This window comes from Strix uralensis, chromosome 5 (genome assembly GCF_047716275.1).
Source record: "Strix uralensis isolate ZFMK-TIS-50842 chromosome 5, bStrUra1, whole genome shotgun sequence".
NCBI lineage: Eukaryota > Metazoa > Chordata > Aves > Strigiformes > Strigidae > Strix > Strix uralensis.
This window is the reverse complement of record NC_133976.1, coordinates 6,407,031-6,426,124: the sequence shown is the minus strand read 5'-3', so window position 1 is coordinate 6,426,124 and position 19,094 is coordinate 6,407,031. Positions and strand designations below refer to the sequence as shown.

At 38.8% G+C, this 19,094-nt stretch overlaps 1 protein-coding gene across 1 annotated transcript in view; it reads right to left on the bottom strand.

Annotated features, from left to right (window-relative positions):
- Window positions 1-17,951, bottom strand: part of CELF2 (CUGBP Elav-like family member 2) — a 385,790-nt gene extending 367,839 nt beyond the window's left edge. The window contains exon 1 of the mRNA XM_074869739.1: window positions 17,733-17,951. Within this exon, the coding sequence (XP_074725840.1) occupies window positions 17,733-17,785 (53 nt within the window). The 5' untranslated portion in view covers window positions 17,786-17,951. The remainder of the gene's footprint in view (window positions 1-17,732) is intronic.
- Between the last annotated feature and the right edge of the window lie 1,143 nt (window positions 17,952-19,094).

Below are 19,094 nucleotides of genomic sequence, written 5' to 3'. Positions count from 1 at the left end.
AATAACTACGCCTGTCATCCTTTATTCCAGCTTCAAGGGTTTTACACCTACTTTTCCATGTTTTTCCTGTGCAAAGTTAAGCCACTTAAAAGTAGTTTATCATTTCCTTCACTTTTAATAATGACTCACTTTTTCGGAAGTATAGATATCCTATATTCAAATTTTTTCTTAAAATGGGTTAGCTGCAAAATGTATACACAAATAATTTGTATCAAAAGACTCTTAACCAAAGCATGGAAAGTTTATCTCTGTACTCACAAACATATGCAACTATCTTCATTCATACACATTTTTGAGAGGAAACCAATTATGTTACTGACTTACTCTCTTCTCTGAGGACCCTATTCCCACAGCTAACAACCCTTGTTAGATTTTTTGAGGAAAAAGAGAGAGGGGTATTTTGTACCCAAGAGTACCAAAGAAAGCTAGGTGATTAGAGTGAGGTTTGAGAGTTCAAAGCAAAATATGTTATTTAACGCTATATAAATTAATTTATATTCAAAGACCTAATTAGGAGTGTGTGTAATGAATCCTACCCACTTTTTACAGAGTACCATTTCATTCAAAATATTTCAAGCTTATGTGTGCTTTTTGGAAGTGGACTGACATTGAAATGGCAACCACTGTCTCCTCTGGAAAATACATAATGATTACATTGCTGCTTATAGTCCCACAACCTAGTATGAATACCATTTATGGAATTACTGTAATTCCACATCATCTCTGAGCCTGTACATCATGTGTATGTATGACATGTTTAAATCTAGGAGCCAGAATTTGTTTCATGCTTTGAAAAGTGTTACATACCACCACCTAAGGAGTGCCCTTATATATGCAGGCTTGAATATCTGTTACATGTTTCAGCAGACCATTCATGGCAGTTCAAGGAGTTATTTAGGAACCAAGGGCATTCAGTTTTACTTTACTTGATTACTTCACATACTAAATTCATGCTACATTCACAAAACATCCTCCATCTGGGAAGGTTGGGTAGGATGTTGTGTTGGCCCATGCTGTGCCACTGCTTGAAGTTACCCATCTTGGGCATCATCAGTCAAGGTCTACAGGCATCCCCCAACATTCATCTCTACCTATCTTCCTCATCTCCAGGACTTGCTTCACTTCCCAGACCTTTCCTCCAGTTGTGATCTTCAACTCCTTCTTTCTCCTTCTTCTCCTCCTCCACTTGTAAGACCACTTATTTCTAGGAACACATCTTTTTGGCCTCCTCTTCTTTCTGGGTCCCCAAACTTCCCACTTACCAGTCAAAATAGTCTACATACAGAAGAGCAAGTGATCAGCCTGTTAATTGATGTATCAGTGTCAGCTCACTTTATTAATTGGAAGATTTAGCAAATGCCACTTTTGTTTAGTCCAGGTGTTCACAAAATTTATAACCAGTCTGTTACCAGTTGCAGAGAGGAAGCAGCAGGCTTGTATGCTTGACAGTTCAGAAGTTCAAATGTGGACATTCCCCCCCCTCCCCCCCCCCCCCATCCCAATTATCTGCCCCATGATAGCATTCATAGTTTTCTTTTTCTTTTTTTTTTCTGGGCTGCAACTGTCATCAAACATGTATTAACTCATCTCCTGCAAGTGCTTCACTGCACAGTCACATGGTGAAGCAGAAGAATGATAAAAATCTATTTTGTATATGAATATGACACTTGTTTACTTGATTACATGTGTGTTGATAAGATTGTTGTTCTCTGCTATTTTTATTAAGAGGTGTAAGGCAGGCACTAATCTACTGATTTATGAGTATCAGCGCTATGCTTTAACTCTCCCTCTCCTATATAACCTGTTGAGTTGCTGCTACATTTCATAAGAATCCCCACAAGGCAGCAAGCATAACTCATAAGCTAGATACATCCCTCCCCACCAAAATACCAAACACATTTAATCATGCCCACAAATATTAGCTTTAGCCTTATGTAAGCCTCAAATGAGCACACAAATCTTACTATCACTATTTGAAGTCTAAAACACTGGCAAGATTCCCAAGTAAACCACTGTGATTTTGGAGAACACCAGGAAATTCAAGCAAAGCAGTAAAAACTCAGCCTGCCCCAAACAAGCAAATACGTTCCTTTGCCAAACAAAAGTTCACAGCAAAGTTAAATGCAGTATTAGAAACAATTGAGATTCACAGACAAGAAATGGCAAGAGAGTTTCAAAACCTAATGAAGGCATACCTCCCCAAAGTGGGGGTCTGTTTCGGTTTTGATATGCCAGTATGGAACTCAATTATCAAGACTCTTTGAAGTCAAGAAGAGTTAAAGGTGGCTAGTACCTCAAAGGAGGTCCCTTAACAGGAACTGGCTTAAAAACTTCCCAACCAGTGTATGAATTTTAGACTGTGCAGAATGGAAAATAAACCCCAGTGCTCAGGCTAATCTCAGGATGCAGGCAAAAGGCCAGCCTCTCTTAGGAGCTCAAATTCCAAAAAAGCAAGAGCATGAAAAATTTTTGAAGCTCTAGCCATCACTTTTCCTGTCTCAGCAAGTGCCAGTGAGCAAGAGGATCATTTGAAAACTTGGCTATAGACCCCTCATTTTCATTTTGTTTCTTTTAAACAAAGAGTTCAGCTTGACAATCTCCAGGACAAACACAGCTAAACAAAAAGATCCCCACCCAGCACTCAATGATCATTAAGCCTTTGGTTTGGCTTAGAGTCTTCTTCGACAAATAAAAACATAAATACATTGTCTTCACACATAATCTGGGGACATGCAGCTAAGATTGATTAGTACTGGTATGAAGTCTTAAAAATAACAGATCTTTAAATCAGCAAGCCAGAAGCATGAGAATATAAAAGAACTAGAGTTAAACTATTTTAAATGACTTAAAATCTTTTGCTGAAGCACACTGTCAGAAAGCTTTGTGAGCTGATATCTTCTATGGATCTTGGGCAGGGATTTTACTTAGTTTCTATACTAGGCATTTAAGAGGACCATGAAAATTTAGCCCAGAAACAGGACTGATACTTTCATTTGGAGTCAAGAAACATTTATATCTCAGGTAGCCCAGACTGAAGGGGAAATATCACACCTGAAAGCAGAAGCAAACATTTGGTCTGAAGTTCATGTGGAATTTAGAAGAGTAATTTCTGTTACCTTGTAAGGTCAGAAATCTTTGTGTGATTCCTGTTTCAGAAACTGATGGGCTGACAACCACAAAAGAAATGTAGGTCTCAAAGCAAGTCCTAAGATTGTGCAATAATCTTAGAAGTAAAGAAAAACCCACTATATGATTTTATATATAAAAAAATTACTAGCAAATTTGTGCATTATTACTTTCTGACTGAAAAAAAGTGTTACCTTAAAAGCCTGTGTGTACATGTGAAGATCTGTGCCTATTCCCTGTGTGCTTTAGACTAGAAATCCCCATTCACATAATAATTTTTTCCAGAGCTAAGGAAATTTGTAAATATGAAAACTGCAGCACTGGATTCAGTATCTTTACTCCTAAAGATTTCCCAAGAGCAGGATGATGGGCAACACCGTATTGCCTTATGATACAAGTATCAAACTCATAATGAAGGATGTTAGGTAATTACTCCTGTTCCCCACCCCTCCGCCATTGACAGCGCCACACAGAACATTAAAGTTCATGGTTTATATTGCTGTGCTCTCAAACAAACAAAAAAATCAGAAATTGAAAACTGGGGTGGGGTGGGGGGAGAGGAAGAAAAAAAAAATTCCCAACCTTACCAACCGTGTTTGTGTAAAGGTTTGTTTCTGTTTGAAGGCAAGAATTGTACTTTTTCTATAGGAGGGAAAGAGGGAATGTTCAAAATGAGGTTTTGATGCTCATGTAACCAAACCCCTCACGTTTGACATTTACAAACCTAAACTGATTATTGCTGATTTCAAAATAAATTAGACATTATAGTCCCTTCCCACCCTATGTAGGAAGCAGAGGAGTAAGTATAGTCAGATACAAATGTTAGCTTAAACCCTGCCACCTTTTTTGAACTTTTTGCCCATTTTCTGAGATGCTTGACAAGGAGGTCGTAATCTCAAAAATACTAAATTGTCTTAAGCCTCCTGAAAATAGGCAATCAAGTAAAGAAAGAAAGCCTCTCAGGTATACTGCTTCAGACAAGGACACTTTTAATCCTCACCACCACCACCAAAAAACCAACAAAAAAAAGCCCAAACCAAAATAAAACCCAACCCAAAGCAAATAAAATAATAATAAAGGGAAAAAAACTCCAACAACCCACAACACAAAAACCCCCTAACAACACTAAAACCACCAGAAATATCAAAAAACCCAAAGCAGGAGCCCACCTCCCCAAGTCTGAATCTGCACCTGATTCAGCGCAAGAGGACCCAACCAAGACACACTCACAAACCCCAAAGAAAGAAAAGAGATTTCAAGGATTCCAGCTCTTCCAGAATAAGGTTTACATTCCTAATGTGGAAAGATAATGTAGAGGGAAAATAACTTGCAATCCCAAATGAATAAAGCTTTCCTTAAAAAAAAAAAAAAAAAGTACAGAGATCTTGGTTGCACATACAGGTTCTTCCACACAAAAGTAGAATTAAATGAAAATCAAAACTGCTCCAAGTTATATCAAGGCTTGTTATGAATATAATGCAGTTCTCCATCTATATATTTTCAGGTGCGCTATTCAACTTCAGAAAGTTTAAATTACAACATACAAAAGAATTTATGATCTTGAAATCTTCAGGACCTTGTCTTTTCTGGTCAGTCTAATCTAATCCTTTACCTCAGGGATATATCTGAATTTATCTTTGATCACCATTGCATCAAGCTCCCAGGAATTAAATGAGAATCTTGTTACATTAAAACAAAGTTGTTTATAATCAACCATGCACAAGCTGTTGGTATGGCTAGCTGCCACACAAATCAAGGTTAAAACAGGCCAGGCTTACAGCTGAAATATAACTAATATGACATTATTCTTTCAGACATTTGGTTAGGCTGACAAATTTGTAACTCTGTAATTTACACAATGTCCCCATGACATGTGGCAGTACAGCTATTGTGTATGGAGATTTTTATCATGGGAAGGAGGGGGAGGAAGTCTACATTTTCCTAATGCAAATCTTTCCCATAACAATTTTGGAATGCATGCTGGCTTGCTAAAGTATACAATTTACCTATCTGAGAGTACACGAAGTTCAAATGGTGGTGGATAATTATTTTAATGCAATGCAAAATTACCCTGTGGAACTCATTGGTCCATAAAGTGGTTAAGATACCATGTATAATACTGTTAAATAAAGTATATTCTTTAGTAATATAAGGCTTGAAAGATTTATTCTTTCAACTCATGCATTGCACCAATAAAGTAAATGCTATTAGAATTCAGTATTAGGAAAGAAAATTCAATTAGTAGGATTTTAACACTCTTATATAACACAGGAATTGTCTCATGGGATCAGATGAGAGTTTGTTTTATATGACCTTCCATCCCTAAGAGGTACAAATAGCCAACAAGGATAGGGATATGTTGCCAAATAAGGAAAGATTCTTCTCAACCTCAGATAGTAGTTGGCCAAAGCGTGAGGACTTACATCCTTCACCATCCATTTTAATCCTATCTAATTGTAGATGTTCTCATCATCCATAAAAATAATTTTTTTTTGAATTCTAACCATTTGGCCCCCATGGTATCTACTGGCACAGTATCCTGTGAGCTAATTGTCATGTGGTTTATTGGTTTCAGATCTCTCACAAGATTATTTTTTTCCCCTTTGTGTTATAACAAAATTCAAGCAACAAAAGCCTAAATCACCATTTCTGAGAAGTGCTTGTTATTCTGTACAATTCTTTGCTTCTGTAATTAAACTCCTTGTAAGCAAGTCCTTCTAGGTCTGAAATTATTAGCTAACTACTTCTGGAACCCCTCAGTTAAAGCACATTTTTTATCATCTTCCTGAAGGAATTAAAAATTGGCTGCTACTACTGAGAAGATACAAAGATACGATATATAGGTAACTGTTCTGTTCCAGATCATCACATCTTAAGAAACCGTCATACATACTGATTATACAGCTTCCTCCCTGCAAAGATGATTTTGTTCCGTAGTGCCACACTAAGCTTCCAGTTGCTGTAAAAATAAAAAAATGCCCAACCCTTTGCTGCTGAAATAGTTCTGCTTTCCCATCCCACTTTCACTGTGTAAATTTGTGCAAACTTCCTGTGTGGTCTCACTGCTGCTGTGTATTATAAGAACGAATGGCGGGAAAAAAAAATCATAAATGCAGAATGCATTCTTTCCTCCAAGTTGTCATGTTTTATGATGTTGCAACCTGGAGCCCACCATCGTTTCATGTCCAGATCACAATCTCCCTGTATACGTGGCCCATTGTCATCAACAGAGCTTGTTTTTCCCCTGTTGTTATAGACTCTATTTTCATAATATCTGCTTAAATTTAATCTACAGCCTGAATTGCCAATACACTATGTACAATCAACCCTGTAATAACTTGCAGAGAGTTTAATGGGAAAACAAGGCAATGATTAGTGCAGTGAGATTAATACAGGTACAGGGTACATTCAAGCTAGGTTTCTGTACATTACAAGACATTTCGTTTTAAGGTGTTTTATTTTTCCTAAACAGCGACTATGATTTTTTTCTGGAAATTAACTGAAGTCTTTTCCCAGGACTTTTCTGCTATGATGCCTGCCCAGTAAAACTCTAACTCTAGCAAAAATAATTCTGGCAATGGTAACTTCTCTGCATGTCAGTAGAATAAAGTTATGCCTCCTGGAACTGGACCTGCAGCTTCATCCACGCAAATTCTTCTTGATGCCTTTACTCAACCACATCACAGAATCACAGAATTGTCTCGGTTGGAAAAGACCTCGAAGAACATCCAGTCCAACCATCAACCCAATGTGAATGACACGATTTTTCTTTGCAGTGGATCAAGGTCTTTGTGTCATTTTGTCACTGCAAGAATAATTACCTATTTTTGTTGTTGGACACTCTGCTGTGCATGGTTGTGCAGTATCTACAGATAACTTAGGGAAGAAAAGATGTAAAGTGCAATAACTGCATCCCAGACTCATACAAATAGAGAAATTCAGGTTGTAGTTTATATAGAAAATATTGCTAGAAAGGGTACTTTTAAATTAGAGGACCTCTTAACAAGATAATAACTTGTTTTTTCCTGGGGTGTGAGTGTGGAGAACTGAGACTGCTTTTTAATTGTTCTTATGAGGAGAATGAGGGTAAAGATGTAAGAGAAGACCTCAAAGTCCACATAAAACAGTGTTCTAGCCAGCTTTGAGGCATCATGTGACAAGACTGCAGTTGCACTTGTAAGACCTGTGTGCACCACGTAAGCTCTCATTAACCACAGATTTTAATGAATGTTATGGCAAACAGAGTAACTTACTGCCCACAGATGTAGATGCAACTCTCAGCAAACAGCAAGGAGATCTGAACTCAGTCTAAGAGCAGTCCCAGAGCTAAATGTGGGAACCATGTTGTTCTGAGTTAAAAATACAAACTGCTTTTGCAGAAATAAAAAAATATTAAAAATCCCTTTGCAAGAACTGGGAAACTATCCGCTCAAACAGGTGGCGTGAAAAAAAAAAAAGTTACTCTACAATACAGCAAGTCTGGTTTCTCCTATTACCACTTTCCAATGATTTAAAGTTGGTATGCAACTTATATAGTTAGTTTACATAGCTTGTCTGCAACCTAGAAAGTCACAGGTTTGGTAATAGATTATGCTAAATTTCTTAGTCTGCTTGAATGCTGACTAAAGAGCAAAGAGCTAGGTCATCTGTTTTGTTTAAATACAGGAAAAAATAACTAGAAAATTAAAACTTAATGTAACCTTATTCCCAAGAGCTTTTTAGAGTCCAGACTTCAGACAGAGTGTGCATCAACAGGCTGGAATTAATTAATATAGTAAGTGCTCTGAGCAAGACATTTTTTCTCCTACTAGATACAGAAACTTTATGTGTAGAAGAAAGATGTCAAGCCTTCTGCAAAACACATGGGGCCCAACTCCCAGTTACTCTAATTCAGTAGATCTTACTCAATGAAGCTTTGTCAGTTCATGTCAGCTGGAAATCTAACCCCAAAAGTCACATAAAAGGCCCTGCCAATTAATTCCTGTTGGAGTCAATGAAAGTTTACATCAGTGTTTAAATACTTTTCTCCCCATCACCCCATTTGAGACCTTTAATACCTATCTCCCCCTTCCAAGCTTGTAATTCTTCCCAGGCTATATAAATCCTTTATTTTGGCATGTCCAACCGAAACTTGACCCCAGTCAACAACATTTTGTAACTCTTGGCAAGGCCAGTTTTTCCAACAAGGGGGAAGTCCAAAGGCTACAGGGGCACCTACCAGCCTCAGCAGTGCCAGCTACTGGTGGGACTGAAATTCTTCCCTCAGACCACACTAGGGCAGAAAGGATGTCCAGCTGAAGTGCCATGTTAGCAAACATGCCCAGTTGCTCTACTGACAGGGCACATAAAAATTAAGGCTCAAATATATAACATGGATCACGGACCCAGTATTTCCTGAAGGAAGCTGCATGGAGAGCTGTGCAAACTTCCCAGGAAACTCTGATTAATATGCAGTAAACCCTTGCTAGCTTAAAGCAAAGATTAATTACAGCCTAAGAGATTGAGAAGTGAAATTCACCCTACAAATGCTTGAAGGTGAATTTAGTTACTCTTTGCAGAATTAGGTAGTCTCAACTTGAAATCTGTCAGTGGCTCCTGGTTCAAGGTAAGTGTAACGGGAAGGGTAGTGCTGGGGTGACACATGTAGATTAATTCACTTGTATATTTATAACCTATTCTTTGTGGAGAAAGATTATTGAGTCCACATTTTTCAGAACTGGAATGTCCACCACTTCAAAGACTCACTTGAAGTCCTTTCTATAATACATCACTTTTTTTTTTGGCACCTGGCAACCAAGAACCCTATTTAAAACTAAGAGTCTTAAAACTAAAGAAAAAACTAATCTCTCCCACCTTTTACTTTAAAGCTTTTCATAGCATCTTACAAATTTTTGGGTGGAATATGCTTAATCAAGTCACTCAAAAGTCATACCAAGATTTCCAGCCCCAATTAAATTCTGGCTTCACTGATCTACTAATTTAATACAAAAATGTAGTATGCAGTTCAGGTATGTTAAGCTGAGAATCAGTCTTCCAGTACTGAAGATGCTTGCAAAGTTACCTGAACAATTAAATTAATTTTTAAACAGATACAAATTATCTATATAAAGCATTTCTTGAAGATAACCAGCTACAGAAAATTTAACTTGACATCTGAAAAAGAAAAAAAAGAAAATCTAGTACAACTGACATGACAGATTTTTACAATAATCCAACATCCAAACATTCAACAAAAGGGAGACAGTGCAATTATTGTGATAAACACTGGAGCCTCCCAGTATTTCTACCATTAGAAAATCTTCAGTTTTAAAATTCATTTGGAAAAAACAAGTGAACAACAACAGAAAGCCAGTATCCAGCTCAACAGGAGTTCAGTAACAAAGTGGTCCACTAATACCAGCTTGGGACCAACTCAAGAGCAAGTATCCTATAATGAATGGTCAAAACGAACTTGGTACACAAGGGATGCACAGATTTTCCCAGATGAGGAATAAAAAACCTGAGAAACTTCTTTCTCTTGTGATGAAACATAGGGAAACACACACAATCAAAGAAAAAGCATGTGAGAAACTTATATAGAAATGCAATTCATATGAGACTGGTGTTTTTTTTTTTTTAATGAAGGAAAATTAGAGTACTATCAGTAGAAGCATGTTCAGCTGCTCACATAAAGAAGTTGGATGGTAACATTTAGGTTATGCTAAGAATTTTTTTAGTGCCACAGAGCATTTTTCGGCTCCTGAAAATGGAGCTCCTGAAGTCTGAACAGGTTCCTTTAGAGACAGTGATACCCAGCAGACAACACCCACAGGGAACAGCTAGAGTGTTTTCCTTACAGATGAGAAATTCAGCTCCTGCTCAGGTCAAGCAAAGGAAAATCTTCTGGATCTTGATGTAAAGGCCCAGCAAGAGAGACTGCAAATCTCCATGTTTTCATCTTCCTTCACTCCATCCTTGGTATGTCACCTTAAGACTAGCAGAGGTGCAAGAGATCTTTAATGAATCTCTCTTGAACAAAACAAAGCCTGTTATATAGGGGGTTATGTATAAAGCCTGTTTAGGAGGTTGCAGAGCGCTAGGGATGAGTCTCTTTAACCATGTAATAAGTGATAGGTAATGGCCTCAAGTTGCACCAGGGAAGGTTTAGACTAGATATTAGGAAGCATTTCTTTACAGAACGGGTTGTTAGACATCGGAATGGGCTGCCCAGGGAGGTGGTGGAGTCCCCATCCCTGGAGGTGTTTAAGAGTCTGGTTGACATAGTGCTGAGGGATCTGGTGTAGTTGGGAACTGTCAGTGTTAGGTCAATGGTTGGACTAGATGATCTTCAAGGCCTTTTCCAACCGAGATGATTCTGTGATTCTGTGATATAGGCAATGCTGTAATAATAACTGCTTGAAGAGTTTCATTGCTCTAATGACATCCCTCCCTGAGGACAGTGGGGTATGCTACCAATGGCTGGGAAAACGCCATGTGGCACAGGTATTGCTGAACGAAGGTGATGAAAGACAGGTGAGTAAAGTGGCATGTCAACTGGGGAGGGGATTAGAAAAATGAAGGAGAGCAAGAAGTGAGACTATGAAAATAATTATTCACATGTGCAGCAATCAGACACGAAAAGAGCAACTATGCAGAGAAGGAACTGCATACCAAAGGAGAGACTAAGCTTGGAGGGGGGGTTAATAAAGCAGAACAGTAACTGAGCTTAGAAATCTTTATAAAGGGTAGCTGAACAGAAGCATCACACACACACACACAACCCCAAAACAAAGAGGAAAAATAAGAAACCCAGACCCCCAAGGTAAGTAATTTGCCATTAGGCAAAACTCAGCCAGATCATTCAGCTCTGGGTTCCAGGCTCCAACCAGCTTCAGCCTAACAACTTCTTGGAAAAAAAGCTGGTGCATGCGAGGAATTCGAGTGGCTCATCTGTGGAGTTGTCTTGCAAAGGCAGATTTACTGAAGAAAGGCTTTTAGTAAATGAGCAAGGAATTACTTTTCTCAAAAGAGTTAAGTTCCAGTTTCAGTTAAGTAAATTATTTTTATGAGGGCAGGCAGTGAAAAGCCCAGCCCAAGGCTGAGCCCTGCTGTGGGCTCTGTACGGACAGAGCCATACATCCCTATAGCCATGAAAAGTTTAGAGCCAAAGTAGATAAGACAGGTATTAACAACTCCATTTTACTGGTGGGAACTGAGGCACACAGAGATTAAGTAACTCATCCATACTGACACAGAAAGCCTGGGAAAAGCTTGAAATTATAACCTTATCTCTCAAGGCACAATGTAACACTGCCACTGCCCAGTTACCTTTTCTTTCTACAGGCAATTTCCTCCTTATTTCAGTTCCACTGAGTGCTGAACTAGACAAAGCTTAAAATTTGCAATGGGTTACTTATGAAAGAGCTGCAGAAGTATATTAGGACTCTCATTGATTTAAAAGATGACGATGATGAAATGGTAGATGAAATGAATGTATATGTGTCCATGTAACTGGATGTCGCTAATCACCAATCAGGCATGAAATTTTGGGGTATAATAGATGCAGAAACAACACAACCTCCCCCTTCCCTCAAAAGAAAGGAACCTGAACTCAATGTCTCAAGGACTTAGCAGGGAAACCACTCCAAACAGCTACCACGTATCCCAAAACATGGGTGCAAGTCAAATTTACAGGTAAAAGAGCCCTCCCCTCTGCTTCAAGACGTTGTGGGCTTGAAGTTAAAGCTAAAACCAGTCAGATAAATTCAAGGATGAAGAATTCATCAAGAAAAAGACATCACTGCTGGCATAGGAAGTCCCTGAATTACGAATCACTGGTGGCTGGGAAAGTGTTACTACATACTTAAACCATCGTAGACTTGCTCGGTATCTGTGTTGCTGGTGCAGTAATTTTATATTATGTTTTAGGAGTTAGGGCAATTTAAACAATTAGACAAAGGAACATAGCAGAAATGGTAAGTAAACCTCTTTGTGATAGAGCATTTATTTGAATTGGATGGTTAAATCCCCCATAAAGCACCTGGAAGATTTAACAACTTATGTCCAAATGAACAAGATGTAATAAGCTTGTATACAGGCTTGATATGAAAAGTGGATTGTTTTTAGTAAAACAGTGGAGAATAACCTCTTATTGAAAAAAGAGTGATATTGAATTTTAATCAGGGGAAAATAAAGATGCAAGAATAAATCTGCACAGGCTTAGAGAAGGACTAGATGACTTTCTCAGCCATCAACAATGGATGCAGGAGTGTGTTACATCCTAATCTGCTATTTTCTGTTGTCTTTACTTTTTCAGTCACCCCATATATCCTGCCTTTTTAAGAAAAAAAGCCAAATAAAAAAAAATCCTGTATTTTCCTCTACAAAGTACAGATGAAGCACAGACACAAAAGATGAAAAGTGATTAAAAACTCATACTTCAATATAGCTGTCCTTGATTTTTCATCCCAGTATTACTCACTTGAGTGATTATAGAGTTACATGTTCAAACTGAAAGCAGAGGAATCCAGACTATGTTTTGCTGCTTGTATTGTATATATCAGAGCTTAGTAATAACCATCATCCCCCTGGTGATACTCATCTGCATCACGACTCGGGACTTATGTGACCCCCACTAACATCTCTTTCAGTGCCATCTCTGACACAATCTGTATTTTTGGAAGGGTTAACAGGAAAACCATTTCTCAAATGTGTTTTTAGTTATTATGAGATACACACACCCTCTTTTCACACATACTTATTTCTTTAAAAGCGAGCATATTGTGGCAATTATGGGGGAATTTGTATTCTCCGCTGACATCTGAAATTCCATTATCTGTATTTCGTGTTGACGATGGAGTCCAGCATTATGTTCTTGGGCCAAACATTCAGGGCTTGTTTTCTTTTGTTTTTGAGTAGTGGGTGGAGACAACATTGTTCAGGTCCTCAGAGTAAAGCACATGTGAAATAATTTTTTTTACTTCCTTTTATGAACAGTAGTTCTGTGTTGAGGGTCCATGCACTTAACTGGTCTGTTCAGATACTGAAAAAAAAGTATAGGATGCCTTATCTTAAGATTTGCTAAGATAGAAAGGCAAAAGTCAAAACAGGAACAAGACTCTCATCACTACAGCCATCTCGGTTTACTGTTCTATGCCAACAACTAAATTTGAGCTGTTGTGTGTACTTTCCTCACAGTTTTAACACCTTGACGCTATTTAACCCACCTTAATTCACAGGCAATCACAGGAGCAGGGTATGGGGATAGAGCTTTTTATCTAAAATAGCTCATAATACAAACACCAACAAGGCTGAAATTGCTCTTCCTGGACTGACTTGCCAAGCATGAAAAACATTTTTTTCCTGAAAAGCCAAACCATTTACAGGTTGTTTGGATGGTGTTTTTGGTGGAAAAGGGCATTTTTGTGAGAACACTTGAATTGGTACATCCGCCTGACACATGACTGTTCCAAACAAGATGTTCCCAACTCCACTAGCCAAGTTGTATGGGCCAGTTCAATAGGACTTGTGAAATTCAGGTCATCTGTATGCAGAGCAGTACAGCAAGATTCACTGCTTCACAGACTGTAAGTTGACTGCTCATCTGAGTGAAAACTCCTACTCTTTGCTTGGATTTCACCTTGAGGTTGCGAAGTCAAGTTAAAAACAACTTTTTTTTCCTAGCTATAAGCCATAGAAAGGTCACATACTTCTTCAGACAGGAATGCAAAGGGGTACAAGGTCTTCCCTGTATAGGTAACTCATGTGATTTATAGTGCTGCATCTAGCCTTGTTGGAGCCAATTTAAGCGAGAAAACCAAGAGAGGAGATGTGGCCTTGAGGGATTTCCCCCCCTCCCCCCGTCTCTCCTTGCCAGGCTACTGCTCTGCTTTTGCTGTTGTAGGGGCCCAGAGCACAGGCTTCAGCAACAGCGACCAAAGCTGTCCCTGTCATGTATGAGGAACAAAACCACATCCTAGCAGTACAGGGGAAGATTTGAACAGGGATTAGAGACATCTCTGGAGTCACAGCAACTGATCTCAGTCTCTTTTATGCACTAGGGGGGCTAGATCCCAACTTCCGTAACATTTTGGAGACAAGTAAATGGGATTTCTGTGTCTGCAGAGGGCTAGGTGAACACACATCATTTGCTGGTAAGGCTCTGAAGGATTTTAGAAAGGCCTGAAGTTTTGCTAGTCTCTCCTGGGTCCAAGGAGTACAGCAGACATGGCACTTATTGTAGTCTCACTATGAAAGGTGAGAAGGCTTCTATAAGGGAAGATCAGGCAGCAGTGTGTTAATGTCAAAGCATAGATCTTATGCTGGGAGCTTATCTGAAATGAAACAACAGGGCGAAAAAGGAAATAAATCCATAAGATCTCACAGATTACTTTCCCATAACTTTAATATTCAGATCACTATGAAGAAATCCAGTGAAAGAAAATATTTTCTGAAGTGGGTTTTGTCTGCACATTAAATTGTGTTTAGAGCCCATGAGTTCCCCTCCCTCTTGCTGTAACGTGAAGCCAGTGGGTGCTGAGACTTGTCAGAAAGTATTGCAACAAAGTATAGGACAAGAGGGAATGGCCTCAAGTTGTGCCAGGGAAGGTTTAGACTGGATATCAGGAAGTATTTCTTTACGGAACGGGTTGTTGAGCATTGGAATGGGTTGCCCAGGGAGGTGGTGGAGTCCCCATCCCTGGAGGTGTTAAGAGTCGGGTTGACATAGTGCTGAGGGATCTGGTGTAGTTGGGAACTGTCAGTGTTAGGTTAATGGTTGGACTAGATGATCTTCAAGGTCTTTTCCAACCGAGATGATTCTGTGAACTCTCACCATCCTACCCTAAACAGACACAATGGAAGAGGGAGGCCTGATGTAATATTATATATACACACCATATTGCCATCTATTTATTTTAATATCTCTGCTAGCTCTCCCAGCCCTGCTGGGTGAAGTCCAGCAAAATCCCTGCCATCCTCTAATACCATTTCTCCCACGCATTAGGCTGCACCACCAGCCACAGCCTTGTCTGTTGTTATATTGTACCTTTTCTTTTATTATTACCTTTATTCAGAGGGCAAAGAATGTGCTTCCAGGGGATTTGGGAAGCAGGGCAAAGGAGCCAGAGCTGAGATGGGGGTAACCAGCACCAAGGCAGCTGCTCTGAGTCCCTGGGAATTATTAAGCCCCAATGCAATTATTCCCGCCCCCACCCCCCAGCCTCCATGACATCTGCATCCTTCAGTCTTTTTCCAGCTAAGCAGGTCTCAAACTGTGAGTGAGTCACAGAATAAATTACAGGGGGGGCACAAGGAAAACAAAATTGAGAATTTGCCACCATAGGACACTACTGTTGAGCTGATTGTAGCATTTGCTACAGCATTTCATTTGGGTCTTAAAGAATTGCTTTCTGCCACCTAAGAGAAACATGGAGAAACACTCCTCTATTTCTTATAAATATTAGCTACAGGCTTCCTTGATATATAGAGGGGAGACACTACAACCAGTAAGCTCAGAGGCATCAGACAGGCTGGAAATTGGCCTCCAGAAGAGGAACTAAAATTTATAAGAAAAGGTAGAAGTAGCATTGCAATTTAATAAGTCGCAAGTCATATGAGCTGCATGTTGACTTTTTTTTTTTACTATCAGTGATCATTTCATTTACATTACATATTGCCTTTTCCCACCTCTTAGCCCTCTGCATCCTACAGTTGATCTGTACAATGTCACGTCTCTACAGATTCGCTGCTATAATCATACACAGTAACTACACAAAGAAATATCCAGTAAAATTGACTTAATCACATCTTTGACCTACTCTGTGTCCATACAGCTGTAATCTCCAGATTCACACACAAAAGTTGGGAAACTTCAGTCATGTTGTACGGAAAAATTGCCAGGGTGATATTTCTCCTATGGTCATGTAAACACATAATTTTTCTACGAAAACAGGATTCTTCAGGAGGGCAACAGTGTCTCCTCCTCAAATCTTCTCAACTTACAAGTCCTCTGTGTCATCCCTCAACTCAGCAAAAACCTGGCATCACCTGACTTGAGTAGCAGAGGAATCAGAAGTAGTCTCACAGAGCTACATAAACTTTTAAAATAATTCCTAGAACAGCTTTTCTGCAGCACACACGCTGTATGACAACCAACACACATGGAGCTCTGCAAAAGCACTTTACTGGCATTCATTGGTGATGATTCACAGAAGTCACCCTGGCTCTGGTCCAATGTAGCGTGACCACTCATCCCAGATGCCAATCACAGCCCTGCACTCCACCATCCTGCATAACACTACATTTGAGCTAACGTCCCCACTGAAGTTTTGGAAGTCAAATAGAAACTCATCATTCTGTGCTGACAGTCCTAAATGACTTTAAGAAAAAAACCACAAAAAAAAACCTTGCAAGAAGACCGCTATGCCAAGTCTCATACCACAGACAAGGATAAAGGATTTTAGTCCACATTCCTAAACACAGGCTCAGAAAATGGTCAGAGAAATTTAAACTTCTGAAAAAAGAAAGTTCAACGCTCTGCAAATATGAGGAAAAAAACCTACTCACGTAAGTAGACTTTATAGTCTGACTTTTGAAGGGTTATTTTTCCTCTTTCAGCTCAGGACACATTAAGTTCTTTAAAACATTGTAGCAAGAATCTAAAGTATACTTTAAAATATTTTTATGCTATATATAAATATCTCATAATCATATCACAATTCACACACCCCCTCAAAATCCCTGTAATTTACTCCCTTAAAAAAAAATTACATACTGTATTAGGTGCAGCTTCATGTTTTACATAAGAGCTGAGGGAAATATACTTAACTTTATATTTAACTAATTTTATAATTTCACCATCTACATTCCCAGATGTTTCCAATGTTTTAGTGAAGTTTCTGCAAACAATCTGCAAACTTTTTACATGTCTGGATTCTCAATAAGGCAAACCCAGGCACTTATAGCAGCATTAAACACGGACATATAGTACTGTGCAGCAGGCATTAAAGGGCATTATTTTTTTCCCCTTATCCTTCTTTTTAGCAGTTCAAGTTACTGTTTTTTCACCATTCAAAAAAGAAAAAGGCAGTGCTGAAGGTAAAAATCAGTAGCAACTTTCAAATATCAAGCACATGCCTTAAAGGGACAACAAGCTGTGGGAGTTTCAACAACAAAATGAAACAAGCACATTTGTCCCTCTTCCTTCCCCCAAGACTATTTTTCACTTCTTGATCAACTTTCATGCTGTTTTTTGCTCCTCTGAAGTTTCCCACCCATTCCCCTGCCGAGCACAGTGAGGAAAGCAGAGAGTTAATCCTGCAGTTTCAACTGGTGTGAGCCTTTACTATTAACTTGAATTTACGGAGCAATCTCTCCTTAAAAAAAAAGGAAAGAAAGAAAAAAATTCCACACTGCACTGTAACACCGAGAAGTATATTTTAAAAATCTCCCTTGGGTCTCTGTAAACATCTGCTTAAAGGTTTGCTGTATCTTAAAAGGGCTCTAATTACCAGAAACTCCTCTCTTACTTAAGCCCAGGGCTCACATTTTGATTATAACTCAAGCTCCAGTTAATTTAGGGCTAAACCAAAAATGCCTATACCAAACAGAAGAAAACATAGGCCTACCTTAAAACTTTCCAGCTTTTCAGAGGATCCAAATCAGAGATTATAGACACCATTGTAGTAATAATAACAATAAAATATATATTAAAAAAAAAAAAACACCAAAAAGACGGCAGGGAAGCCTAACCACAAATGCAGCAAGTACTCTACTCAGTGTGGGAATGACAACAAACCCAGCACAGCTCTTCCTCCTTCTCAAGCTGATAAGCACTTGTCCCAGCTTCTCTCCACCCCCAAAATCAATCTTGTGCTATATTGCTTCACAGTCCCAGTTTCATTTCTTCACCACTACCTTTTAAAGCCCTTGTAATCTGCTCCAACTGATCAAATTTGACCTTTTTGTAGCCCACTTTATTCCAAGCACAGCCCTCAGTTAAATCTCTCTTTATTAACACCGTCCTTCTTGGCTTTCTTTTGGAACAAACACAGCTCAGGCTTGAAGCCTCCAGTCTTTGCCAGCAATCATTTACAGATTACTGCAAGCTGCAGTCTTCTCCTTTTGGGTATTTTCTTCCACCTCTGAGGTTTGCTTTTATATTATTTTCTGAAGGTTGCTGGGGGTCTCCCTTTCCCTATTCTGTGCAGGTTGGAGTTTGACACTTTTAAAGGACAGATTTTCCAATGCAACTCCTCTCCCACCCTTCCCTCCTCCCCTCACCCCCATATAGACACACAGTTACACACATTAAAAACAGTTCACAACCTTTTGAATACAGAATCATCTTTCTTCCCTGTTATTTTTTTTAATCTATTAGACTTGATAGACTTGTAAGCTGAAGCTGTGACTGAAAGCAGTCTGATTTATAGCAAGACTGCTATTATGGTGGAATAATAAAAAGCCTAATAATTCAAAGACAGATGTAACCCTGTGGATGTTTGAAAGGGGAAAAGGTGTCTATATAATTCCATCAAATCCATTTCTTCTTTTTGTTGCTGCTTAAAAAATAAGCATCCTCCAGATCACTATGGTGATCTGAAAAGTTGTGTAACTGCTGTTAGTGTGTTTTTATTTATGAAAATCTAGATGATTGGCTTCTTTTGTGTTTCTGTAACACTTTTTGACATTGATTTCCCTGCATTTAAATATTTCCCTTTTGCATCTTTTTTTCCCTCTAAATGTTTTCCATTCATCCTGTGAATGACTGTACCCTCTTCTTGAGCTCCACCGATTCATTGGGATTTCTGGAAATTCCAAAATTAAAATTCTGGGGGCAAAAAAGCAAAACTGTACCTTATGAAGTGTTCAGTTGGAACCAAACTACCCCAAATGACAGATACTTCCACTTTGCTATTTATACCACAGGCATATGCTCCTAGTTTCTCTCTGCCACCAGTTCTCAAAAAAAAAAAAAAAAAAAGTTAAGA